General features: G+C 40.1%; 4 protein-coding genes across 5 annotated transcripts; 2 read left to right on the top strand and 2 right to left on the bottom strand.

Annotated features, from left to right (window-relative positions):
* The first annotated feature begins 324 nt into the window (after positions 1 to 324).
* On the top strand, positions 325 to 8,374 carry LOC116214235 (plectin-like). Of its 2 annotated transcripts, XM_031549603.1 has the most exons (8): positions 330 to 889; positions 1,454 to 2,776; positions 2,912 to 4,669; positions 5,063 to 6,172; positions 6,773 to 6,877; positions 6,969 to 7,058; positions 7,170 to 7,280; positions 7,368 to 8,374. In XM_031549603.1, exons 1-8 carry the CDS (start codon positions 830 to 832, stop codon positions 7,890 to 7,892), a joined length of 5,082 nt encoding a protein of 1,693 aa, XP_031405463.1. In that variant the 5' UTR covers positions 330 to 829; the 3' UTR covers positions 7,893 to 8,374. The 2 variants fall into 2 exon arrangements, with proteins under 2 accessions (XP_031405464.1, XP_031405463.1); XM_031549604.1 differs by lacking the exons at positions 6,969 to 7,058; positions 7,170 to 7,280; positions 7,368 to 8,374 and adding an exon at positions 6,530 to 6,608 and having other exon boundaries at positions 325 to 889.
* Positions 8,375 to 8,954: 580 nt separating this feature from the next.
* On the bottom strand, positions 8,955 to 18,744 carry LOC116214236 (DNA annealing helicase and endonuclease ZRANB3). Its single transcript, XM_031549605.1, has 23 exons — positions 18,319 to 18,744; positions 17,847 to 18,206; positions 17,591 to 17,720; positions 17,088 to 17,263; positions 16,894 to 16,967; positions 16,658 to 16,693; positions 16,483 to 16,573; positions 16,269 to 16,328; positions 15,973 to 16,156; positions 15,594 to 15,790; positions 15,257 to 15,358; positions 13,840 to 13,950; positions 13,571 to 13,636; positions 13,378 to 13,476; positions 12,612 to 12,842; positions 11,876 to 11,977; positions 11,458 to 11,772; positions 10,658 to 10,845; positions 10,493 to 10,595; positions 10,172 to 10,317; positions 9,926 to 10,005; positions 9,560 to 9,735; positions 8,955 to 9,398 (listed from the first exon to the last, which is right to left on the bottom strand). Exons 1-23 carry the CDS (start codon positions 18,700 to 18,702, stop codon positions 9,279 to 9,281), a joined length of 3,531 nt encoding a protein of 1,176 aa, XP_031405465.1. The 5' UTR covers positions 18,703 to 18,744; the 3' UTR covers positions 8,955 to 9,278.
* Positions 18,745 to 19,600: 856 nt separating this feature from the next.
* LOC116212939 (remorin) lies at positions 19,601 to 21,235 on the top strand. The gene is made up of 6 exons (XM_031547701.1): positions 19,601 to 19,869; positions 20,027 to 20,085; positions 20,194 to 20,445; positions 20,525 to 20,678; positions 20,783 to 20,864; positions 20,944 to 21,235. Exons 1-6 carry the CDS (start codon positions 19,640 to 19,642, stop codon positions 21,130 to 21,132), a joined length of 966 nt encoding a protein of 321 aa, XP_031403561.1. The 5' UTR covers positions 19,601 to 19,639; the 3' UTR covers positions 21,133 to 21,235.
* A 100-nt stretch (positions 21,236 to 21,335) lies between these two features.
* On the bottom strand, positions 21,336 to 23,952 carry LOC116212938 (uncharacterized protein YMR317W-like). Its single transcript, XM_031547700.1, has 2 exons — positions 23,758 to 23,952; positions 21,336 to 23,349 (listed from the first exon to the last, which is right to left on the bottom strand). The coding sequence occupies exon 2, from the start codon at positions 23,324 to 23,326 to the stop codon at positions 21,575 to 21,577; it is 1,752 nt and encodes a 583-aa protein (XP_031403560.1). The 5' UTR covers positions 23,327 to 23,349; positions 23,758 to 23,952; the 3' UTR covers positions 21,336 to 21,574.
* Positions 23,953 to 26,955: the final 3,003 nt, after the last annotated feature.

Below are 26,955 nucleotides of genomic sequence, written 5' to 3'. Positions count from 1 at the left end.
CAAAATTAGTTGAGAAAAAATATATGAAAGAATTTAAAGAATAAAATAAAAAGTGATAATTGTGTTGAATTGAAAAAAATATTAAAATATAAAACAAAATATTAAATAATTGATAGAAATAGTATTAAAAAGTAATTATAATAATATATATAAAAATATGAGAGAAAATTAAAAAAAGGATAAAAAATAATAATCGTTCGTTGAATTGAGAAAAATAATAAAATAAAATAAAATAAAATATGATTTTGTAACGTTTCAAGCATCATGCACACGACTACTGAGGCGCCTCGCCTCCCCGCCGGGTCGGTAAGGTCTGGAGAGAGAGAGAGCGTTACCTAGAATAGAATAGAACCCATTAAAATGACTTTTCCCTCCTCCGCCTGCCTCGGTTCTCTCCCTCTCACCTCCCAAAGCCCTAACCTAACCCCCACGAAGACGAAGAAGAAGAGGAAGAGAAGAGCAGCTCGGACGCTCTTCACCGCAGCATCCTTTCTTCCTCATTCCACATCCTCCCCCGGTTGTTTTCTCAATTTCCCGCGGGAGTTTAACCTTCCAGCAATTGCAGCAGTCGCAGCTCCCGGAAGCTCCGTTTTATCCGCTTCCGGATATCCGATCGTACATACATTGTCACTGCTTCGCATTGAATGGAGATTTTTGCTGTTGTCGTGATCGCAATCGCTGATACTTCCACTTTTTTGGGTTTTTGATGATAATCCCCCCCCCCCCCCCCCCCCCCCCCCCCCCCCCCCCCCCCCCCCCCCCCCGGGGCATTCTTCGAGCATTGCTGTTCAGCCTGCAAGGTGAAGCTTAAGGTTCTGATCGCTCGTTGATGGAGAGTGCGGGGGAAGCAGCCGACGATCAAAGCTCGGGATGGTTCCAAGTTAAAAAGGTAAATCGGTTTTTGATCAGGAGTGTATTTAGTCCATAGTGATAATCTGCTTGGAGGTCGTTTTGGTTCGTGGATCAAGCTAGAAATGGAAATGACATTGTGTCTGTCTGCGCTTCTTTTACCAGGGCACGTGTTTTCCCTAATTCGAGTTTTGGCTCGATTTGACAAGTAATTGATAGGTGGATCCATGGACCTGCATGGAGCCCATGATGAGTGTTTTAGTTTATATATAGTCATAGATATCATGAATCAATTCTGGATTTTAGTTTGTTGACCAGCTTGATTGATGCTGCACATTCTGGGCCAGGGTTAGATGCTTGTGGGGATGTCGGCTTGTGCCCTTTCAGAATTTCTTAGCTGTAGGGATTATTAAACCTTTCTTTCTATCTCTTGTTTATGATTCAGTGTTTGCCCAGTAAATTGATTTTTCAGGCTCTGCAATTATTGCTCTGTATTCTGGTGATCATAAACTACAGTATTTTGTCTGAGAGAAGCACTCTATGATTGATATTCATCAGAACCAAAGCTCTCAGTTAAAGGGTTGTGAGGTTTTCATTGTTGCAGAAACACAGAACTAGCTCAAAGTTCTCAGTGCAAAGCTGGGTTGGAGGATTTTCGGGGAAAACTGCTTCCAACTCCCAGCCTAGTCAGCCTTCATTCAGTGACAAAGTTGGAAATCTGCAAGTCAAGCGCAAGCCCCAGCTTGCCAAGACAGGTGGAAATTCAATTGTTCAAGGGCACTGCAGTGTTTCCAATCGTACTCCAGTGACCTCTCAAGATAAAAAGGTCGGGTCCTATTCTGATAAATGTACTGTTGAACGAGATAGTAAATGTCACCAATTACGTACTCCGGCGTCTGATAACCAAGATGGGAACACCCAAAAGGAATTGCAAAAGGAGAAATCTGATGTGACTCAGAAGATCAAGTGGGGTGATCTGGAGAATGATACTGTTGTACCTTATCATGAGAAGAATGTTGGACTTGAAATCAGATTTGGCAACATCGATGGTGAGAGCATCTTGGCTTGTAGAGAGCTCAAAGAACAGAGTGATGTAGCTACACCTGTTCCCAACTGCACAAGTTCGGACGGCAATGATTTGGCAGGGGAACCTGCAGTTGCAGATGTTTCTTCCCAGATGGTTCCATCCAAATTTAATGATGAAGAGCACTGTAAAGAGGTTGATCTCATGTCTTCTGAAACAGCAGAAGTGCAGAGTATGGAAGAGAAAATTGTTTGCCCATATGATGATAATTCAAATTGCATGGTGGAACAGGGGGAGCATGTTAAATCAGTCAGTGATGATAATTCAAGTTCTATCTCTCCATCTGGTGAGGAGGATAGGATGGTGGTGAAATTAGCTGTCTTATCTGAAGTAAATGATGAAAATACTTCAGATGAGCCAAATAGACAGGTAACCTTTGGCCCAGACGTATTGCTGCAGGATGCTTCAGTGGAAAATGACAAACATCAAATCTCTGGGGAACCTACCAACACATCTTTGGGCAAGGACAGTGTGGATGACCAGCACATAATAGACACTTCTGCATTTGATCTGGCCCAAAAGGGCGAGAAATGTATAATTGCTCTCGGAGAAGATGATTCAAGTGAAAGTAAGGAGAGATTCAGGCAGCGGCTTTGGTGTTTCCTGTTTGAGAACCTTAATAGGGCTGTCGATGAACTGTATCTTCTCTGTGAGCTAGAGTGTGATTTGGAGCAGATGAAAGAAGCTATTCTCGTTCTGGAGGAAGCTGCATCTGATTTTAAGGAGCTAATTGCTAGGGTGGAGAAATTTGACAATGCTAAAAGGTCCAGTTCACTGCTGACAGATGGGCTGCCAGTTACTCTGAAGATTGATCATCGCAGGCCACATGCTCTCTCGTGGGAGGTAAGCACTTCTCCTAATTTTCCCTCTGATCAGTTTTTGATCTACTTTAGTTGGGTTAGTGGTTTTGTTAAACGCCAATTGTGCAAAGATAAGCTCAGTCATGGAAACTATGAAATTTAATTTGGTAAACTGCAGGTAAGAAGAATGACAACTTCACCCCACAAGGCGGAGATATTATCTTCATCAATTGAGGCTTTTAGGAAAATACAAGAAGAAAGAGCTAGTATTTGTAGAGCTGATGATACAACTTGCCTAGGGCCTGGGTGTTTGAAATGCCAACGTCTACCTTCTCATAATGTCCTATCTGAGGGAAAAAGTGATGCAATGGTCATGACTGCAAATAAGTCATCCATAAAACTAACAAAACACAGTAGAAGCCCAGAACTTGTCCAGGGGCGTTCAAGTGGCCGCGTTGCTCTTTCGGAGAAATCGCATGCTCCTGATGTTTGTCCACTGGCACCGGAATCTAAGGATTCAATTGCATCTGCTGTTGCTAGAAAGAGCATAAGAGAACAGGCATCAGGAAAGGAGAGGCCACCTAGGAGAGACAAATCTTTAACCAATAATTTTGCTGAGAAGCCGCCCAAATATGCAGATCAGTCAAAGAGGCACCCTCCACTGTCTGATAAAGATAAAGAGAAGAAGAATGTAAATTCATGGAAAACCATGGATGCTTGGAAGGAGAAGAGGAACTGGGAGGATATACTTTCCTCTCCATTACGTGTCTCTTCCCGCATTTCATATTCCCCTGGCTTGAGCAGGAAGAGTGCTGAGCGTGCACGTATTCTGCATGACAAACTGATGTCTCCTGAGAAAAAGAAGAAGACTGCTATGGATCTGAAGAAGGAAGCTGAAGAAAAACATGCCCGGGCTATGAGGATTAGGAGTGAGTTGGAGAATGAGAGAATGCAAAAGCTTCAGCGCACATCGGAAAAGTTGAATCGGGTAAATGAATGGCAAGCTGTGCGCAACATGAAGCTGCGGGAAGGAATGTATGCTCGACATCAACGGAATGAATCTCGACATGAAGCATTTCTGGCTCAAGTCGTGAGGAGAGCTGGGGATGAAAGCAGTAAAGTTAATGAGGTTCGTTTCATCACTTCTTTGAATGAAGAGAACAAGAAGCTTATCTTGCGCCAGAAACTCCAGGATTCAGAGATGAGAAGAGCTGAAAAACTTCAAGTGATGAAAATCAAGCAGAGAGAGGACTTGGCAAGGGAGGAAGCTGTTCTGGAACGCAGGAAGCTCATTGAAGCTGAGAAGTTACAACGTCTTGCTGAGACACAGAGGAAAAAGGAAGAGGCTCAGGTTAGGAGGGAAGAGGAACGTAGAGCATCAAGTGCAGCACGCGAGGCTAGGACTATGGAGCAGCTCCGCAGGAAGGAGGTCAGAGCAAAGGCCCAGCAGGAGGAAGCTGAACTTCTTGCTCAAAAGTTGGCTGAGAGACTTAGTGAGAGTGAACAGCGACGTAAATTTTATCTCGAACAAATAAGGGAAAGGGCTTCGATGGATTTCAGAGATCAATCTTCACCTTTACTACGGAGATCCGTGAACAAGGAGAATCAGGGCCGATCTACTCCCACAAATATCTCTGAAGATCATCAAGCAAATGGTGTTTTAGGAATGCGAGAATCTAGTATCACTGAAGTAAATGAAGGAGTGCAGCATTCCCTGAAGCGAAGGATCAAAAAAATTCGGCAAAGGCTCATGGCTTTGAAACATGAATTTGTGGAAATTACAACGAGTGCTGAAAATACTGGAATTGGATATAGAGCAGCAGTAGGATCTGCAAGGGCCAAAATTGGGCGGTGGCTTCAAGAACTTCAAAGGCTTCGGCAAGCAAGAAAAGAAGGGGCTGCAAGTATAGGTTTAATAACTGCTGAAATGATTAAGGTACAAGTTTTGAAATTCTGCATGAACAACTCGAAGAAGTCTTGTTTTACATGCCGGCTATATGCTTAATCTTTAGGTGTTTATAATGATCTTACAGTGGTAATGATTACAGAATAGAAGCTTGTTTTGCTTTAGGTCCTTATTTGTTCATTCTAATAGTTCTTTAAGTAGATATGAGATGACAAAGGATAATAATTCATCAATCTCTTTTCGTACCTATTATACACATTGATAAACCAAAAACCATCAGATCATTTGACCAGCTAGGGAAAAGGCCTTTTACTGAATAGACCTTTGTTTTGTCATTACTTACTGCAAGAAAAGACCATCTCTTACTGTGTAAGTACATTTTCTTTTGAAAAATTTGCTAACGAATTTACTTTCTTTGAATAGTTTCTGGAGGGGAAGGAGCCTGAACTGCAGGCTTCACGCCAAGCTGGCTTGCTCGACTTTATTTCTTCTGCTTTACCTGCATCTCACATATCAAAGCCGGAGGCCTGCCAGGTGACTATACATCTTTTGAAGCTTCTGAAGGTGGTGCTTTCCGTGCCTGCTAATAGGAGCTACTTCCTTTCTCAAAATCTCTTGCCCCCCATTATACCAATGATGTCGGCGGCTCTTGAAAAATACATTAAGATTGCAGCATCTTTGAACATACCTGTCAGCACCAACTCTGTATCAACTAGAGCATCAATTGAAAATTTTGAATCTGTCTCTGAAGTGTTGGATGGTTTCCTGTGGACCGTCACAGCAATTATAAGTCATGTAAGTTCTGATGACCGCCAGCTTCAAATGAGGGAAGGGTTGCTGGAACTATTGATTGCATATCAAGTGATTCATCGACTGCGAGATCTGTTTGCCCTATATGACAGGCCTCAAGTGGAAGGCTCCCCATTTCCTTCCTCTATTGTTTTCAGTATACAGCTTTTGGTAGTTTTGACATCCAGTCCTGGGACAAGTATCTCTATTGACTGGGAAATGTTTGCAGTAGAGAAGGAACTGATGCTGGAAAGTCGAGCACCGAAACTTGAAGATTCCGCTGATTCTGTGCTTTCTTCTGGCGATAATCCACTGGGGGATCAGGGAATCTCTGATCAGGAGGGTAAGATGGTTGTCTCTATTATAAGGGCACCACAGGATCCACGAAAAGAAGAATTTAGTCATGGAAATGCAAATAATGGATCTGTATCCCCTGAAGGGGACAGGGACAAGGCTACAAATGGAGATGTTATGGTCAAGGTGGATTATGATACTGTTGCCTTGACAAGTGCTCCCGAAGTAGCTGATGCAAAAGGTGAAGCGACCGTCAAGCCTCGTGTAAATGAGAAGGATTGCAAATGCTTAGACGAGAATATCATTGAAAAGAAGGATGGAAACTCGTCATCTTTGAAGCGCTCAGTTACACTACTACTTTCTGCCATATCAGAAACGGGGCTCGTCTGTCTTCCTTCTTTATTGACTTCCGTTCTATTGCAAGCAAATAATAGACTATCATCTGACCAGGTAAAGCTTAGGTTTTTCAAATTATTTAAGTTGTAACAAAAAAATCATCACATAAACTAATTTACTGGTCATGATTTCGACCAACTTAACCTTCTCATATGTGATTCTCTGACCCAAATCTAGTGGTCTCATTTTTGTGGCTTGCTGTTTGATCAGCAATATTTTGTTCCTATCAGCCTCATGTGAGCATGTAGATTAGGCATAGAGGCGTTATGGCTTGCACCTTTGGATGGAAGACTTGCTAAATATATGCAATATGAATTGGTGTTTTCCTGTTTCATTGTATGCTGATCTTTTGTCTAATTTGTTTCCAATCTGATGTTATGTTTCTTCTCACTGCTTTCATAATTCTTGTAGTCTCCGGCTTTATTAGCTTACGATGAAGCTCATGAAAGACCTCCCTTATTCTTTTAGTGGACATACCATAATGTTCCAGGTCATTCTTTCAAACCTACAATTTCTTCCTTGAATGGTGACTAGCAAGTGAAGTGCGCTTACAAGAGTATTTGAGTCTTACAGAATGAACTAACCGGTATTAAATTATCCAGAGTATAGAAAATTGAACTATAACTTGGGAAGTATTACATTGTTCTGTTTCAGGCAGCAAACATTCTTCCATCAAATTTTGAAGAAGTGGTGACTGGAGTGCTGAAGTTTCTCAATAATTTGGCCTATCTAGATATCACATTTCTGCAGAAACTGCTTGTAAGTTGAAGAAATCATTCTCTGCCATTTTAATCACTTCGGTTCGTTTTCTGGTGACTCTTACGACTTCTTCTTATCTTTTATCTCACAGGCCAGGCCTGACCTGAAAATGGAATTCTTCCATTTAATGAGTTTTCTGCTCTCTCACTGCAATAGCAAGTGGAAGTCTCCTAATGATCAGGTAAATCCCCAATCACAGGGAAGATTGATTTCGCTGCATATAATATGTATGCTTGGGATAGGCTTTTGATGACGTGCTGAATGAGTTATGGGTACATATCCGTGATGCTAGGTGGGTTTGCTTCTGCTTGAGTCACTGTTGCTTCTTGGGCACTTTGCCTTGTTCCACCGTCAGAACCAGGCTGTCCTCCGGTGGGGAAATAGCCCTACAATTCTTCACAAGGTCAGTGGCTATATATTAAGAGAGATATTCAATTCATTTTTTGGTCTAATAACATCAAAAAAGCTGACTCTTGTGAAATTGGAACAGGTATGTGATCTTCCGTTTGTATTCTTCAGTGACCCGGAGTTGATGCCGGTTTTGGCAGGCACCTTAGTCGCAGCTTGTTATGGGTGTGAGCAGAACAGAGGTGTAGTTCAGCAGGAACTCAGTGTAGACATGTTGCTTTCTCTGCTTAAATCTTGTAGAAGTGTCTCGGCCTCAACTCGGTCAGATTCCCTAATAGAAAATCTCCAGAATGATTTGAATGATCATAATCAGATCATTTTTGAACCAAGAAGATCTCAAGTTGACAAATCCATGAGATCTACACGAGGCAGTGCAAGGAACTTGAGAACCTCTCTAGTTAAAGGAACCTCAGGTGGGAATGTTGTTAGAATGGGGAAGAAGAAAGGAGACAGAGCAGCGAAAAGTGGTGAAGAAGGTGCATCAAGTGAGAACACAGCAACTTCGGGAACTTCTTCGCTGATGCTACACTGTAGGTTCCCTAGCGGCTTTATGAATATGGCCGAGAAGTTCTTTTCGGATGAAGTTAACAGCATCAGCGACATATGAATGAGTTAAAACCCAACCATGCTCCTTATCATGTGCTCTCATCACAGCTTTCTTCCTTCCAATAGCAGCTTGACTGCTTGGGCTCCATATGGAGGTATACATCCGGAAGTTTTTGTTGGTCGGAGTTGCTCCGATGGCTAATATTCATACTGTAGGTTTGGGGAGACTCTCTCTGAAAGGGAAGAAAGCTCTACCCAGCTGGAGGACACAATGGGTGCCGTAAGTTGGGAAAAGACTAAAGAAGGTTATACGGTTTGGATTTCCACACTTTCAGCAATCAGATCAGATGATCGTGCTCAAGTTCATAATATTTATTCATGGTAATATATATCTACCTATATATATGTATATATATCGACTATGAATACGTCTAATTCTCTCTTCATTCGTTTACCTTAGTTCCCACTTCTCCTGTATGTTAAACTCGGAAAGGTCGTTTTTTTACCAATAAATATAAATGTGCAATATCACTCTCTCTTAAATGTTATGGCATTGCAATAATAGGCCTGCGAAACATTTAGACAATGGGCCTAAATAACTGCAAAATAGGCTGTTGTGGGCCCAGATGGACTCCCAGTCCCTGGTCGGAGTATGGCTTGATTAGCTCCCACAGGCCCAATAATGTAGATACTGGGCCCTGGTGAACTAGGTAGGCCCAGATTGTTGGACCCAAGTGAGGCCCACCATTCGCGCAATTGGTCTCTTCCCCAGACAGGTCTCGGCCACAGTAAGCTGCGGATCAGGAAGCCCAGTTGAAGTTACGGGCCACCAAAATTAGGCCCAACATTGAAGAAGGTTGACCCAACTGTTATGGCCATAGTCCAGATTATATGATCTAACCTATATTCTGTTCAGTTGGCCGCTTCGATTGGACAAATTTGCGCCACTTCGTTGGATCCAGTGATAAAGCCATGTTTAAGCCTTGGGCCTGATTAGCTCAAGCCCAAAATGGAGATTGCTGGGCCCAAGCGTTCAGGGTAACAGATTGATGGGCCCAAAGTTGAGGCCCATCTTTAGTGCCTCTGTATTTTATCCAAAACTAACAAAAATGCCCCAAAAACAGGAGAGAAGCAGAGGCCAATTACAAGAGTAATAAGCATCTTTAATCAAGCATGATTTAACAAAAGAGCCTTGCAGTTTCTGCCAACCAAATGTGCCGAATTTTGTGCCGAATGAGAGAGGCACAAGATGTAAATTTGGATAGGTTGCGGTGCAAACATATTACTCTCTCTCTCTTGTTTGGCACATCCAGCAGCATTAAACGTCGGCATAAAAAGGCAATTCTGCTAACAATAACTGGCCCCAGATTTTCCGCTGCTGTTACTACCGAATACCGTGACGAGCAGGCCAAGAGCCACTCTGACTTCAAGGTGAGATACCAAATGGTTACGGGGCATCCTCACTTCTCAGGGCTGGCTTATTTGCCATGGAGTAAGCACTTCCCGGAACCTGGACCATTAGCTCATCATCCACTGCCTTAGGTGCAGCTTCTGCATCCATGGGATCCTGAGAGACAATGAAGATTAAGTGAAAACATATACGCACAACCGGAAAATGGGCATGCATCGTGCGTCGTAAAGATACATATACATACAACTCGAAGCTATATTAAATTAGAAAAAACATATATGCACCAATAACTGCCTTGGAACAGATCATATATATACCTCAGGTTTGGCTTTGGGCACTCCTGTATGTTTATCATTTTTGAGACCTTTCAAGATCGCTTTGAGTTGCCTCTGAGCTTTAACCCTCTCTGTGCGCCTTTCAGCACATTGAGCTGCTGTAACATCGTAATGGCAGGCAACGCAGAGCGTCCTCATGTTCTCTAGCAAGCATTCACCTGTGGCATAAGGTATATAAAAGGTGGAAATATTCACAATGCAGGCTATACTCCATTTCTTTGTTTTATAGTTTATATCATTCAACAGATTTCACAAGCGATAGGATCCAAATGAGAAGCAGAAAAAGTGCTGGACTCAAAAAAACTTACAATATTGATCAGCATAAGCCAATTCAAGAGGGACACATACCTCCACCTCGATAAACAGGAAGAATATGATCTGCATGCCATGCGTTGCCCTCATTGGGGTTATTGACCAGCTTCTCGAGCCTGCGGTGTGACAAGAAATGTACGATTACTCTCTGGTACTTTAAGCTGCTCATAATTAGTAACGTTTGCATAACTGGTATGAGAGAATTTAGAAGGTATGTAGAATATGGATCTGACTCCGAGCAGATATATGCAATTAGAGCAACCAGAAAAGGAAAAGATTCACAATTTCTTCCTATGCGCCAGCTGTGGTGCTTCCATCTTAATATATTCGCGCCGTCTCTCCATTGATAAAGGTTTCAAGCACTTCACAAGTTTATGGCAGTCCAGCTGGCAATTGGTGCAAACCCCATGTTCTATTTGAAAGAGTTCCTGAAATTCGACAGAGTTACGCAAAAAGGAAATTGCAAAAATCTAAAAGGTAAACTAAAAAAATGAGAGACAATTGTATTTGACAGCTTCACAATTTTCAGCCAAGAGATTGAACAATCCAAAGAGATGAGCTAAGAAAAAAATGGTTCCTTCAATTGAAGAAAAAAATTCAAACCTGACGGATGAATCTCCTATTAGTTCTTAACCGGTATTCTTCATAGCAAGCAAGGTTGCAAAAAAGATCCTCGAAAAATTCAGGTGCCCTAGCATTTCTTCCCCTGAATAAAAACAATAATTAGAGTGGAGCTGATACAGCAAAGAGAACACAGAAAGGGCTTACCTGCAAGGTTGTTGACACAGTTTACAAAGCGGGTCATCTGTCAGGGTCCAACCCTGCATGTATTCTTTTGCTTTCTTGTCATTAGAGCTCAATAGGTGAATCTTCTTCCATTCAGCATTTTCTGGCAATGGGTGGCTAATTTCAAATAAAGGTGTAGTTCTTCTCTTGCTTTTGCCTTTTAGAACTCCCTGTCAGTATATTATGAAATTATTATTAACGCAACTTTCATGCACTACCGATTTGCTAATGCTATTAAAAGGTGAAAAAGGATTTAATAAAGCAAATAAGCAGGTTGTTCTTTGCGAATATAGATAATGATTTCATAAAGGAAGACAGATGACAAACAAAAGGCATGGATAAACAATCCAGAAAACATGATAGAGAGGCTATGACTAGATTACATTTGGACAGTGTGAATTGTTTCAAATTTATATTTCAATCCATCTCTCTATTAAAAGTAGTTTTTAAGACCTGTACAACCAGTAGGCTCACTCAACCTCTTTAGGGTTGATGAACCCCAGAGTAGGCCCAACCTCAAGGTTAACAGTTGGACTAGTTTTGCTTGCAATTTAAAATTTGAAAAAAAAAAAAGGCATTGATCTAAAAATGGAATTCAGGTAGACTCCAGCACAAGAGTTGTCATCAAAGAGAGAGAGAGAGAAAAAAACTCATTTCGTGAGGTTATTATAAGTCTGCTGTCCAACCGATTGAACCACACAGAGTCTACTCCTGAAATAGTAGTATAGGTTTGATAACTGCTATAAGTCAGTGAAACCTTAAGAAACTAGGAGAGTGCATACCTCTGTATCGTGGTTGGCTCCTTCATTCAAGTAGCAGAGCTCAATAGCTAGAGGAAGTTGCAGGGGTTTACCCAACAACTTCTTACGGTGAATGGGTCTTAGATTATGCCACTGGCTGAGGAACGAGACAAGGACCTGCCTGAAAGCTGCATTTTTCCTTGTAATCAAGTCTTCCGAGTCTTCATGGTCAGTTGGAAGGGGAGACTCTTGCAAATTGAGTTCCTCGGGTCGGAAACTCTGAAAGAGGGGCCTTGGTCTAGAATCAGTTCCCTGTATGCAAGAGTACAAATGGATCCTTCCCGTATATTGACTCACCTAAAAAAGCAAATACAAGCCAATTCCAAGGTACAAAACCACATGTAAGGGCATTTCAACTCCAAAGGAGAACCAAAAAGTGAGTACTGATGAAGAGATTTACCTCAAACCGCAGTGAGTTGACTAAGTTGAAATAATCTTCATTAGCTTTCACTGGATCACAAGGATCACCATCACTGACGTCGGTTGTTAACGCTTTATTGCTCTGCACAATTTTTAAATGTAAAAGTCATATTCCAAAAGCCATAGGAAACTTTTGCAATTGATCAGGTTTGCATAGCTCAGTGCAATGAAAATGGAAGGCACTCATGTAAGACCCAGTTGATCCTGGAACTTATGGGACAAGACCATCAACAGCTACTTGTACTCCAATTTTTTGGGAGTCCATCAGGTTGGAACACTCCTAAGTTTTAACTAGATCAGCAGGCCTACCATCTCACATATAGCTTGTTTAAGCGCTTCCTGTTAATTTATTTGACTCCTACTATTATACAAATATATATAAGAAACAGGAAAAAGGTCAAAGCTAAAACCAACTCTGCTGCCCCATCCTATTTGCCAGAAACATAAATATGCTAAATTGTGTCATTGGTAATCTGATATCAGCTAAATTCGAATTTATATTTTCTGAGAGTAAACGTATACACACACACACACACACATATATGGGAATGTTCTAAGAAACAGCCTGTTTTTAATCCTAGATCCTTTACCCGACAATACATTCTTCTACAAATAAAAATTTGATGAATACCTAAGCACATAACTCACACCACGTCATAGAGTAATATTAGTTGGCTTCATTCTAGAAGGAATTGAATATTTCTGCTAAATGTTACCTTTATTTCACAATTTTCTGTTTGCTCTGTATGGCAGCTTGCTTCATTGCAATCATTTCCTTGTGGAGTTGATCTTTTATGAAGTTCAGAATGCTGAATACTATCCCCTAAGTTGGTGTCACTACACTTTGTTGGCTCAACTGATGGTTCAAGAATTGCTATTTTCTCCAACATTTGAATGTAATTTCCATCAATTTTGTCAGAACTTTCTAAAAAGGAAACATCTTCGACCTGCCATGAGAAATAAATATGTTCAGACTTTTACTACATAGAAAAAATATAACATCTGATCACTAAAATGGCAGAAATATAAACTAAACTGGTATCTAATTATAAATACCCCATAATCCAACCTAGACAAGCGCACCATATTTCCCAAAGAGTTGCTAATAATTTTTTTCTTTTGGCCAGACAGTTATCAATATTGAGATCGGATATTTATTAACTACAAATATAACTACTTGAAATATATTCCGCTTCATTTTTTTCGAGAAGCACCCTTTTTCTGCTTCCAATGTATTACTCTTCCAATGCCTCGACACTTAGATGAACCACATATAGTCTCTCTAAATTAAATTGACTAGTGTTTGCAAGTGGTCAAAAGAGCCGCAAAGAACATCCCATATATCAACTCATTGACAAGATGGTCTGGAGAGCCTGGTGGGCTCTTCCCTCGGTCACTGTGACACCAACTTATCAGGAGAAAAACCCAAACAGACTAAAGTTCAAGAACAAATGGCACAAAAAGGAAGACGCATATATGTACCACTATCTCTCGGATTGCGTCACGTTTTCCATTGGTAGTAGATGAAACCCGGTACAGACTCCTATTTAAATGTTGCCAATGTAAATCATCCGTAGTATCCTACAAGGAGAATAATAAGAAATGGTTAATCAGTAGAATTTGGCCAGGTAACTTCCATATATGCTACAACTTTGCAGAATCAAAAACTGAGTACCTTTGCACAAAAATAGTATATGTTGACTGCATTAGTTTGTCCTTGCCTGTGAGCTCTATCTTCAGCCTTGAAGCACAACGGATGCAGTCTCATACATCAGAAATAAGAGCTAAGAAGAGAGGCTGGTAATAGTTTCAACTACGCTAAAATTTAAAGCATCTCACTCCCGAAGATCAGGAAAAAACTATCGGAATATTTTATTTGGTGTCCAGAAACACTTAAAGAGAATTCAAGGCATTGCTTTTCAAAGAAGAGTTTCGGAGTAGCACCTGAAGCATCCAAGATGAAGAAGGAGGAAGCTCCAAGAACACAACTGTTTTTGCTGATGAAAGGTTAAGACCAACACCTCCAGCAGTTATTCCAATTACTGCTATCTTAACCTAATTTCAGCAAGCATCTATACATTAGCATACTAGTCAACTGAATATTCAATTGTAAAGGGTAAGATCATTGAATGAGTCAAGGCAATAGCAATGTTTTCGAACCCGGCCCTGGCATCAAACCGGCCTCTTTGCCGGGTCATGGGTCAACTGGTTCAACCACCCGTTTAATTATTTTTGTATTTTAAAATTTCAATAAATTATAAGAAATTATATAACAAATGAAATGTGTTAACATTATTCTATAAAAGTATAAATATGTCTGACTATATAACTATATAAAGTATTTGGTTATTATAAGTTATCAACCCATTAAAAAATTGAAAGGTATCAACCAATTTATTAAAATTAGTGCCAACGATTTAAAAAAGAAAAATGTCAACAATGTTCTTAGCAAAACTAACAACATTGGTAATCAATGCATCTTCAGTCTCGAGCCTCATAATCTTTATCTCCGCACTGCCAAAGGAAGACAAATCAATTACAAAATCATCATCAATCCCGGGCTCCGTTACTTCGTGTCCTATAAATACAAATAAGAACAATTTTACCATTTATATGTTATTAGTTATAGATGTAAATTGAAAACTGTAAAGATTTGATTCCAATAACAATAAAATTGAGATTTGAAAACCGACATCCGAAGATATTTACACCCTATTTGGTTTTGCAATCAAGTTTTTAAAATTTTAACTCTAACTTTAACTCTACTCACTACACAACAAAAATCAACAATACAATTATTACTTTTTCCTTTTTTCTTCAATTTTTTTAACCATTCAATTCAATTTTTAATACTAAATTCTCTCAACTATCCATTACTTTTTCCACAATTTAACAACACAATCATTACTCTCTCTCAACTATTCATTACTTTTTCACACTTTTTCTCATAATTCAACAACACAATCATTACAACCCAATTAAAATTAAAACTCAACTCTACTTAACTCTAAAACCAAACACACCATTAAGATTTTAATTGGGGAAAGGCAAGATTTTTTCACGAAATAATTAGTTTGATTGTAACGGGTGGGTCAATTGGGTTGATGGGTCAACCGATTTTGGCCGGGTTTCGAGATAAAGTGGCTCTTGTTAAACCCGGCCCGGTCAAAGCAATGGGTCGCGGGCCAACCGGTCCGACCGGCCGGGCTGGGCCTGGTTTAAAAACATTGGGCAATAGATGGGTTATCTCCGATGTTCTACAAACTTACAATAAAACAAGACTAAGTTGAAGAGTCTCAAAAGAACAAAATGCACCATCATACAGACTAAAAGAATAAAAAAATTGACAGAAAATAATCACCTCTGACGATGATTGGAAGGAGAGAACTGCAGACTGCCTATCTTTGGGGAGAGTATTTCCATCAATACGGACAAAAGGAATCCCTTTCTCACATATGAACTCCTGTGTCATAAAGAATGGTATCTACAATCAGTTTACATATTTAAAAAGAAGAAGGAACCCAGTGTTTATACATAAATCAAAAGGTAACTTTGTATGCTGTTAAAATGAATATCATCAATGCATTAGGAAAGAAAGGGAAAACTTAAATAGTTGGAGAATCATGCTCATTGTACAGATTGCTTCAACATAGATAATCTATTTGATGAAAAACAGAAACGTTAAGAATGGATCCTACCTGTATTCTGTCAAGAACTTTATGGTGGTGGGCAAAAATTATCATCTTGTGAGAATTCAGGTTCATATCCGAGTCTAAAGTGTCATCTGACATTGCTACAAGAGGGTGAAGGGATAGCCATTCATAGAAACCCGATAGCTTTGCAATACCAATTTCTTGATAAGAAAGATCTCGTAATTTGTCATGGCCATCATTACCTGGAAGACAAACAAGACAAGAGAGAAACTAAGTAGTAGTCACTTATAATTTTGAATTTAATATATAAATTGAACTAAGCATAACAATGTTACATACAGGGACAGTGCACTAAAGCTGAAGTAAGAGAAGCTATTTGCCCCGTCGAATGAAAGAACTGTCCTATGATACTAATATTAATTACCATTAGATTGATCCAATTTCTCCAAGGACATATCAGTAGCTGTTTCATCAATGGATTCATTGGCACTGCATACTCTAAGAGCAGCCTTAGCTGAGGCAACATCTGACTTCTTCAACAAGAGTCTAATTATTTGCCGGCGTTTAGGTGGTAAATTTGACAGCACATGCTGTTTCAGGCGTCTTATCTGCAAGATAATAAACTCTCAATATCTTAACTCCTTTTATATGAACAAAAAGTGCCCATAATGTAGGAAAAAGCTGACATAATGCTAATGATATCAATTGCTGGATTGTTACCATGACAGTCTGCCTAAGTAGAACATTCAATTCTTCCAAACGAACACCCTTTGAGAAGTCCTGCACACAATAAAAATGACCCAAGAATTTATTTCAAAGGTCAAGCATTATAAAATAATAACATTTTTGTAATGGACAGATTAGCATGTCCACTAAATACAATTGAGATCCATCCTGTAACAGTGTCACTTCTTAGCATTAGTTATACGATTACCTTAAAAACTTTTCCTTGACTATCATGGCCGAATTGGAGGTCGCAGTAAGTTTTTGCAAAATCAAACTTGTTCTTCCCCAGCAAACCAGGCCTACATACAATTGAAGAACTACAAATTTTAAACCAAGCAAAAAGAATATTGCACATGGAAATGAGGATGGGATGCGAAAATTACCAAAGTATATTTATCTGATGAAAAATGTCAAACGGCCTAAAATCACCTAAATAGACAAAAATAAGGTATCAGACTGCAAAAAGAGAGTAACTGACCGGGTGTAAGGAATATGATAACTATGAGTAGGAAACAATCACAAGTTTAGTCAAACAATTAAGTAATATACATATAAATAGTCAAACTACATTGCCCTGGGGAATAGACGAAAGAATTCCTTCCATGTCCCATGCTACAACCTTGACAAAGAAGGTGTCCCTGATAGAAGAACTATGCGTTTGACCTTCATCACCACATCAAGCACCGCTCTTATCTGTATGAGATCATTAAAGACTGTTAAAGACTTCAAGAACAGAAGAGAATAAAATAAAAAAACAGAAAGAGCATAAGGAATTCTTCATTAATTATGATCTTTCTGAACAAGATCCCGTACCTCTTCCGGTTCAGATGCTTTCTTGGAACATCGCAGATGATGAGATTCATCAACAATGAGACAACCCCAATCATGTTCAAGCATGCTATTTCGCAGGCGATGGAGCATTGTATAAGAGATGACCACAATCTTGGGCCATTTCTTAAGGTGTAAAGGGTTATCCCGATGACAAAAAACTGAAAGAGAAAAGATGTATAAGAGTTTACGGTAGAGGAAGTCAACATGCCACTCTACTGAGAGGCCCTGCTATATACTGCATGGTGCACTATAGGATTGGGGGTATTATAATCTGAGATACCGTAAATTTGTTGATACCATTAGAAAAACTAGGCCACAAGTTGCATTTGTTCGATCCACTAATTAATTATCATTACAAAGTAAGAAAAAGCAAACCATTCTTAATCCCAGTTCAGGCCACAAAAATTGATCCATACCCAGATACGACACGACTCCAACCCAGAAAAATCCTGAGACCGGTCAATTGAACAAATTGAGATAGTTACCTAGATGGATATCTGTAGGCAAACAAGGAAACCAACGCTCCAATTCTTCTGCCCATGAAAATCGCAAGATAGCTGGGCAAACTACCAGTAGAGAACCCTCGTTCATGAAACAGCTCGCAATTGCAATAGCCTGCAGAAAGTTACATTCAGAAGCACAACCGATTAACTAAAAAGACTCAGCCTCGACATAGTGAACCATACCAAAGGCAGCAACATTTGAAGCTTAGCGATTCGATTGAATGCAAAATTAAAGGACCTGAAGTGTCTTCCCAAGACCCATTTCATCGGCAATAAGACAGCGACCGCCTCTTTGTAGACCAAACCTTACACCATCAAGCTGAAAGGGCATGAGAGCATCCACAATCTTCTTCGGAAGCGTTCCGATCAACTCATTGACCATCTCGCTGGGCAAATGCTCGGGCCTACACGGGATCCACCGCCCCTCAACAAAAGAATGCGATAGCTTCTCGATGACATTATACGTCCCCCAAGGAATCTCCTCGTAATCGACGGTCTTGACAGTCCTGAGGCATCTGAGGACTGCATCGTAGTCCCTCAGTTTGTACACACCAGCCTTTCCACCGACTAGGCTTTGTGTGTAGTGTGTCGGCATGACCTAACCAAAAGCAAAGAACACACATTCCGTTACAGCAAATTTGGACCTAAGTTCTCCCAAATTTCATCTCCATTTCCTCGGAAGCTAAACACAGACTCTCAGAATCACTCACATTGGCCAAGTAATCGCCCAATCTCCACAAGCACTCCTCCTCTCCAGGGAACGCAAAACCCTTCACTGGCTCCGGAGCTGCAGAGAAGGAATCGGGAGAGCATATCTCGAGCCTGATCCGGAACCTATCTGTCAACTGACACTCCGGCTTCGAGCTCTCCGGTAGACATCCAGGTCGATTCAGGAAACCATCCGCCGGCGGAGCTTTACCAGCGCCGCCGGCTGAGAGTTTCCGGCATTTGAAGAGCTTCCAAGGGTCCGTCGGGAAAGGAGAATCCGCCGTGGACCCGGCGGCGGCTCTGCGCTTCGCTAGGGCGGCTAAGCGGTTCGTCTCCGCTCGGATCCTCTGCTTTTCTGTGATGTCCGAAGCTTCTTCTTCCTCCATGACAGAGAGAGAGAAAGGGAGAGTGAGAGAGTGTGTTCGAACTAAGGAGGGACGAGGCGACCTCAGTGGTTTCGCACGTGCGGGGTTGTTTCCATCCCCCGGCTTACGCGCGTGCGGGAGTTTCCCGGGCGGGAAATCTAATTTCTGTTTCCATCCTAAACCTTTTTATTTTAATCAGTTTGCACCCCAATCAACTATTTATGTCTCATTCTCATCCTTGCTGCCACGACGCCGCATCACGAGCCACTTTATTCATAAACTCGTGTAATAGTCGAGGAGTCCTCTGGCAGTATGGTCTACTGTGGATTGACCTTTCTTTTTTTCGTTTTTTGAACAATCTGAGTCGGGTTGCTTTCTCGCCCTATCTATTACTGCGGAAAGAGGATTGACCAAGATTTGGCTACGAAGTGATGTCTTGCTTTTAGTAGAAGCCATTTTGCATCCCCAATCCACCCATTGGGAAATTCGAAGTATTGTTAAAGACATTTTATCTACTATTAATATTTTTTCGGATTGGATATGCTCTTGGATTCCTAGATTTGAAAATGCCCTCGCTCATGACTTGGGTCATGTTGGTTCAATGTCAAATTTTCCTTCTCTTTGTATTTACGAGGGATATCCGAATCTAAATCCCGATGCTTATGTAGACACTACCTCTTCTTATTAATGATATTTCTTATTCAGAGTCGGGTTGCTTTACTCAAAGACCACACGTTTATTCAATGACAGAGTGTTTAAGGACATTAGTCGGAAATGTCCAATCGAACCTTGAAATAGAAGCTCGGTATCGGCAGAATGTACCGTAACCTGGACCCGCAGGCCGGCCTGTGAGAATCCAATTCCAATACTTCAGAATGGAATAAGGAATAATTTGCATACTCATGCAATCCTTAAAATTTGGACCAAAAGGTTTCGTCTTTAAAGCACAAACCAACACATGCAGTTGAAACCTTTGAGATGGGAAGATTCTTTGCCTCTGTTTTGTGCTAACAAAGCACATGAGACTTTGCTTCCTTTCACATCTCCTGTGCAGAGGCTTTCCAGTGGAGTTTTTCCTTACAAGTTAGGAGATGCCCGTCGCGGTCTCGTATTTGTAGCAGAACATAGAGAATCATTGGGCTCCTGCAGCTTTTTGAAGATGGAGGATCTGATAAACAAGCAGAGAAGGTACCTCTATAAACAATCCCCGTATAAAGTTTGAAAAATAGCGGTGAAGATTTGATTCATGCTGTTTCACAAATATGTTCACTCATAATCTTGAACAGGCCTATGTCTATGTATTTCTTATCGTTCTCGAGCGAATTATCATTTGACTGATTTTTAGGGTGAGATTTTCTGATTCAAGACACGAAGATCGGCATCAACCGGATTCCTTCGCAGGAGGTGCACTTTTTAATTTTTTTTTTTTTTTTTATGGACATTGGTAAATAACGATGTATCGACTGAGGGAGGAGAAGGTGGTGAAGATTTGGTTTTTACGGGTTTTTGCAGGTCAGACAGCAAAGAACTGGTTCCAGAGGCAGTTTTCGGGCCAAATGAGTTGGGATTATGATTATTCTGTCCCTAGCGAGTATGCAGCGGCAGTTGCAGCCTCTGCATTCGCAGTCCATTCCCTCAAAGTCGAGGCTGAGAATCAGAGGAAGGTTAGGGTGGACTTTGAAGCATCGAGGGACAAGACAAAGAGCAAGACTATTGACGTAAAACCAGGAGTGAGCAGGCGGTCCTCTAATAAAGAAGCAGAAGGTAAACTCTAATTTTCAAATCCCATGTCATAATCTTCTGCAGAAGAACTGAGAGGGTTTGTTATACCTGTTTGGTGAAGCTTCTGCGAGGAGGCCTCAGGAAAGTGCATATCATCGCCCTCCCCGGACTGGATCTCGCGCTGCTGCTACTCAGAAGCGAACGGGATACGCTAACAGAGCTGAAGATAAAGGAGATGCATGGGAGAGAGCTCAGATGGAAAAGATCAGAAAGAGGTCTGCTGTTCGATAATCAGTACCCTACGAAAGGCTTTAAACTTGTACGAGGAAGGATCAAATCATACATTTTCCATTCTTATAAGTCTGTGTTCAACTTTCAGGCATGATAGGACTAAGTCTTCGATACTCGAGTGGGAGAATCAGAAGAAGTCGAGAGCCAAACTCTTCATGGAAAGGAAGAAGGTCTTGTGATAACCTTACGTTCCTCTACTTTCCCGACTTTGTCTAAGCCGATAACTCATTGCGTGATTAAAACTTGCAGGCGGAGATGGAGCAGAGAAAGGCAAAAAACAATGAGCATTACCGGATCAAAATAGCGAGAATCGAGCGAATTGCAGGTGAGGCCAGAGCTCAAGCAGAAGAGAGAAGAAGAAACGAAGAGTCCAAGGCGAGGGAGAAGGCAAAGAAGATCCGATCAGGAGAGGCCTCTGTGGGATGTTTCTGCTTCTAAAAGTTTCATTAGGAGTACATTCGACAGCCTCTGAAATTAACATTACATCAAAGTATTGTATCATAATGTCATTGTATATATCATTTATCTCAACATTAAGGAATTATTCCGAGTTAAATTTATCACAAACTTGTGGTTTCTCCAGCCGTTACTTGTTGACATGCTAATTTATTTACTTGGGAAGGTCTGGTAACTGTGAGAGAACTCATGGAAACAGAACGAAGTACGTGCGCTTATCTTATTCAAAACAAAACGGAACCGGAAATCTTCCAGTGCACAGGAAACAAATCATTCAAGAGACCCGGAAGAAACATAACTGATAGTAGAAAATTGTCCAAGCAACGTCAAAATTTACGAAAGATTAGACATGCAAGAACTGAGGTGTCTGATAGCTACTTTCAGATCATTATGTACATATTTGGAAGAAATCGAAAACAGACCTTCAGCAGGTCGTGATTGTTGCTCTTGGTTTAGAGTCCTGCAGCGATATGACCGTTTCGAAAGCTCCAACCAAAGCCTTGACCTTACTCTTCCTCGACTGAACGAGTTTACTAGCGGTCTCTTTGATGACATTATTGAATAAACTCTGCACATTCTTCGCCTTTTCAGATTTCTGGTGCCTCAGCAGGACTTTCTCAGACTTACTGTTCTTCACCTCGAAAGCATCAGCTTCCGTTCTGTTGGAACCTTTTCTTGCAGTGTCACTAGTACCATGTTGGGTCTCACCAATTATTCTTGCACGCCGAAACTTGAGCCTCCTCGGAGCTGTTATTGTCTCAAGTTTTGGGTCAACCATCCTTCCCCTTCTGAATTGTAGCTTCCGAGATGAACAGTTTCTATCCTCAGAATGAAGTACTTCACCCCGTCTCGGCCTGCTCTTAGATACCATTCTTGAACTATCCCCTCGATTATCTTTTGTAGTGATCCCGCGTTGAGAGGCTATCTCCTTTGTGCCCCCAGTCGAGGAAGTTGTTGAAGGCCTCGATGAAGATGCTGCAGAAGATGAGTTTGAAGGTGATTTACTACTAGTTCTGGTTTTCCTGTTTCCATTCCCAGAAGAGGGAGGAGGACTCTTGGTCATGGACATTAAACTTTGACAGCTTCTCGACTTCTTCTGCCTTGGCAATGGTGGCAGCGGAGAGCTGATGCTTCCTCTCGGACTGCCCCCTCCTTTGACCTCAGACGAAGAAGAGGTACTCGAACTGGAAACGGTTTCTTTAACGGGCAGCACGATATTGTCTTCTGCATTTTCAGGTGTGCTTTCGGGGCTCCGGCGGCCTGGCTTTCCTTTAACGAGATCATGTTTGTCCTCATTCGGCGCTGATTTAACATGTTTGAAGCTCATCTTGGCTTTGCTTGAAACTCCATTAACAGAATGAGTCAGAGCAACCGCACGAGCCTTGGACGGTGGATTCTTGGCCTTATCAGCCATGGAGATTCTTGTTGCTTTCGTTCTCGGGGCTTTTGGAGGAACCAAAGCACTAGGGGGAAGCTGCACTTTGTGCTTATCAGCTATGGAGATTCTTGTTGATTTCATTCTTGGTGTCCTCAGGCCTATTTTGCTGCGTGAACTTCCGATCCTCATGATTGGAACTGGTGCATTGGTTTCAGAATCTCTCCCATCACTTGGAGATCCTGGCGCTGGAATAGATAATGAGTTCACAAGTGCAGCCTTTGCCTCGTCGTGATCACTAGCAAGGTCCGAGGAAAGTTCTGTTTCTTTAAGATGCTGAAAGAAGTTGGTCATTCCATCATCGACAGGATTTGCCTTGTGATCTCTGGCAGAGTCTAAAGAAACCTCCATTTCCGCAGAGTGATCATGAAACGAGACAATCTTTTCCCGCGGCAGACATGACTTGCGTCCATTGATCGGGTTCTCCGAGACATCAAGGGTCGATTTCTTATCTCTCGCTTCCATGTCAATAGCCTTTTCAAGATCAGTGCAGCCATGAGGGACACATGAAATTCTTTTAGAGGTCAGACACCCAACATTTTCGTCCGGAGGATGCTTCTTTCCATGTTTGCAGAAATCGTGGCATGAGCCAACTTTGGTTGCAAGGTATCGGGAAGGAACCGATTGTATTTTTCTATTCTTTAATTTGTGTGTTCTCCCCATTGAAGTGCTTCCTGAATGTCCAAATTTGGAGTTGATCTCCTTATCGATCAGCTGCTCATCAGTCGAGTCCACCACCATTCCTGCGAGGATCGCTCGGGAACCTGCAACAGGATATAACAGTCTTAGCTTGCGGAGCTGGGATTGGGCGAATAAATACTAAACGACACGGGAGATCTGTCTTTCTTAATGCCTAACAAGAAATACAAACAAACAACGCATGGTGGCAACCTAAACTAGGGACGGTTATGACTATGGTAGGTATTATCGATGGAACCCGACTAGCTTGTGTTTTCTATGACCCATGAATCCTGAAAAAACAAGCAGGGGACATAATTTGCCAGGACTGCTAGCACCGGCAGAGAATTTCATGTCCATGGAATGGTATAACCTTTTCTCCGTATTGTCGACATAATCGATCTTTCGATAATCCATGAATCAAGAAACGACCCAAGATATGGAAATCATAACAAGCTGGAAAGAGATCAGTGAGTTCTTGATCAAGACTGTACCTTTACCCTGGCCGCAGTATGTCCTCAACAGGGTGCAGAAAATGGGTGACGGGACAAACAGAGAGATGACAATGGCGACGATGAATACGATGATGGGGTTGAATGCATGGCAATGGCAGGGGAGATAACAGAGGTTGGAGGATGCCGTTGGATTTCAGTTATGGCGGACGTGAAATATTTTCTACCGGAGGGAAGCCGCGTTTGTTAATTAACCCAGAAAAAGAAAACAGATGACCAACCCGGGAAAATCTTATTTCCTTCCTTTCATGAGACTCCCCGTGTTTGGGTTCATGCACGCACCCGGTGCATGCGCCTCCCAAGAATGACATAGGTGTGAATAGAAAAAACCCTCGATTATGAGAAATTTATCTCTTAATGGATTGACTCGGATCGAACTTGATTTTTTTTCCGCTATTTATTGAGTATGAATTAATTAGACCTGATTGAGATTTTGGAAATTAAGTAATACAGGGTCTACAAACCCAAATAAAGGATGGATATAGTCATGAAATTACGGAAGCTTGTGCGCCTGGGCGTATATAAGCTTTCATGGGATCCTTTGACTAAATAAATTGAATTTTTTTTTTCTTGGTTACAAAGGAAATCAAAGTTTTGGGTTAACAGGTAAGGACGTTGCACTCCCTCTTTTACAACTCTTTTACTCAATAGGAATGTTTCTAGAGAAGACGCCTTTGCCGCCCCAGCAAAGAGAGAATCTCAATCAGTCACCTCAACCCTTGCTGCTTTGACCTTCTAACCTCCCTAAGTTTTTTTTTTTTTCTTTTCGGTTATAAGAGAACCGTGGTGAGACGTATAGGGTGAAAATAGAAGGATAAGTAAGTTAATTCGGTGATAATTTAGTATAGTTTAAGAGTGATGGTAGCTCTAAGCGTCCACCACATTTAAAACCCTAAGGTGGTGTTTGGTTTCATAGTAGGATTTTAAAATCAAATTTTGATTTTGATTTTGAGTGGTATAAATGGGGCCCACCTTTTGAATTTGTATGAGTTATGTTGTTTTGTTGTGGGAAAAAAATGATAAAAATGGGACCCACTCTTTGACTTTGTATGAGTTATTTTGTTTTGTAGTGGGTAGAATTAAATTAGAATTGTGATTCTAAAATAGAATTGCGAAACCAAACAGGCCAATTTTTCTCTCTTTTTTTTAAGAAATGATCAAACGAGTGATAATGCTAATCAAGATAAAATTTGAATTAAAACATTGGACAGGTTTTACACTACGTTTGAAATTCTGTTATGTAAAAGAATTCAATTCATTTAATAAGAAGCAGATTTAATTATATATATATTGTTTGGAATCTAAAAGACATGAGAATTTTGGAGGGCAAAAGATACGAGGATTGACTCATAAAAAACATACAATATTTGTTTGTTTTGGAATTGAAATCAATGACCAAGATGAGTACAAGATTTTGTTTGATTTCAATTCAATTAAACGTATCATTAATTCTAAAGTTTCAAATCTTTGCAAATATAGTATATACGCGTTCCCTATAAATGTGTCACAAATATATATATATATATATATATATATGGTGTACGTAATATATGAGGTTTTGCTAGAAGATTGTAATTGATAATGGTACGATGACATAAATTCATGTCAAACATATAGTACTTGTGGGATGGTGTGACGATGCACAGAGCAATAACAAGCTCCGACATCCACCTAACAAGGCTATGGATCCACATCGTTAAACATAAGGGACGATTTCTCATTGACGTCTAACTATACATACAGACATGATATATGCAAATTAATAATAATTCAAAAGTTAAAGTTAATTCACAAGCGCGAAAAGATACTGATAATATTTTTATGGCCTAGATCTACCGAATGAGATTTTGGGGGTCTGGTTAATTTATCTGTTATATGTTGTCTTGTGAGTTGATTGCTTCAACTCGGTAATAATAAACAAGTTAATCTATTCTTAGTTTTAGGAAATTTTGTTGAAAAAATATTTATTAATTTATATAGTATGGGAATTTAGTTAAAAATATTTACCAATAATAATACTTTCGAGACTGTGTGAGGTCGAGAAGACGCACTTGAAGACATTGTCTCTCTTTTTGGGTCCCTTAACACGTAAAAAAGACCGACTAATTTAAGCCGTAAGTAATCTTAAAAGAAATTCTAGAATTAATTATGAAAGAAAACCTAGCTATAATCCATATACATTATAATTAGATGCATGGTGCGTCCAAACTCAAATATAATACTAATGATCCACGATGCAATATGTGCATAGCAACATGTCTATCTTATAACGCATGCATAAGCCCGTGCATTTTTTTTTGTGGTTACAATAGGAGGTTGATATCCTAGTATAAGGAAATTGAAAAGAAATTTAAATAAAGGAGCACATGTAGTCCCACTGATGAGAATCGAATCTGAAATCTCTAGATTACTAGGTGAGGGTGTTAACCACTGCACTACACCCCATTTCTCCCCGTGCATGTTATATTAATTAACTACTCTTGAAACTCTTGCGTTACGAGTGCAGTAATGATTATTCGAATTATTAACAATCCGATAAGAATATCTCTACAAACTTATTAAAATATGTTCAAATCATACAAAACATGAACTAAGAAATGGTTCGGGTGATTTACCATCTATGTGATCATGACCTAAAAACAACATAAATTTACTTTTTATAATTATTTTTTTTCTCAAACTTTTAACAATATGAAACACAATTATGATAAAAATATCTTTACAGACTTATTAGAGCGTGTTTGGATCATACAAAATATGAATTAAAAATTGATTATGAGCTAAAAACAATGTAAATTTACTTTTATAATTTTTTTTTGAATTTTTATAAGAAAATGCAAAAATCAATTACTAATTGTATTCATGTTCATATTAAATAATGGAGACTTGAAGAGTCAGTCAACGAGAATGTTCGAAAAGCCTATGTGAAAGGCTCTCATATACCCAATAAGGGGCTCTTGTTTGCAAAATCCTACTTTAATTATATACAATAAAATAAAAAAGAAAAAAGTTATGATAGTATCACACAATTTTTTCATAAAATAACACATTGTTATACTGGAATTTTACCATAAAAATGATTAAGAAAATTATATATAGAGTCATTTATCAATTTAGGTATACAAAATTCAAGTAATCCTTATATAGGAAAAATGTGATGTTAATACATAAATTAAAAAC

This window comes from Punica granatum, chromosome 7 (assembly GCF_007655135.1).
Source record: "Punica granatum isolate Tunisia-2019 chromosome 7, ASM765513v2, whole genome shotgun sequence".
Classification (NCBI taxonomy): Eukaryota; Viridiplantae; Streptophyta; class Magnoliopsida; order Myrtales; family Lythraceae; genus Punica; species Punica granatum.
This window is presented reverse-complemented; position numbering and strand designations above follow the sequence as displayed.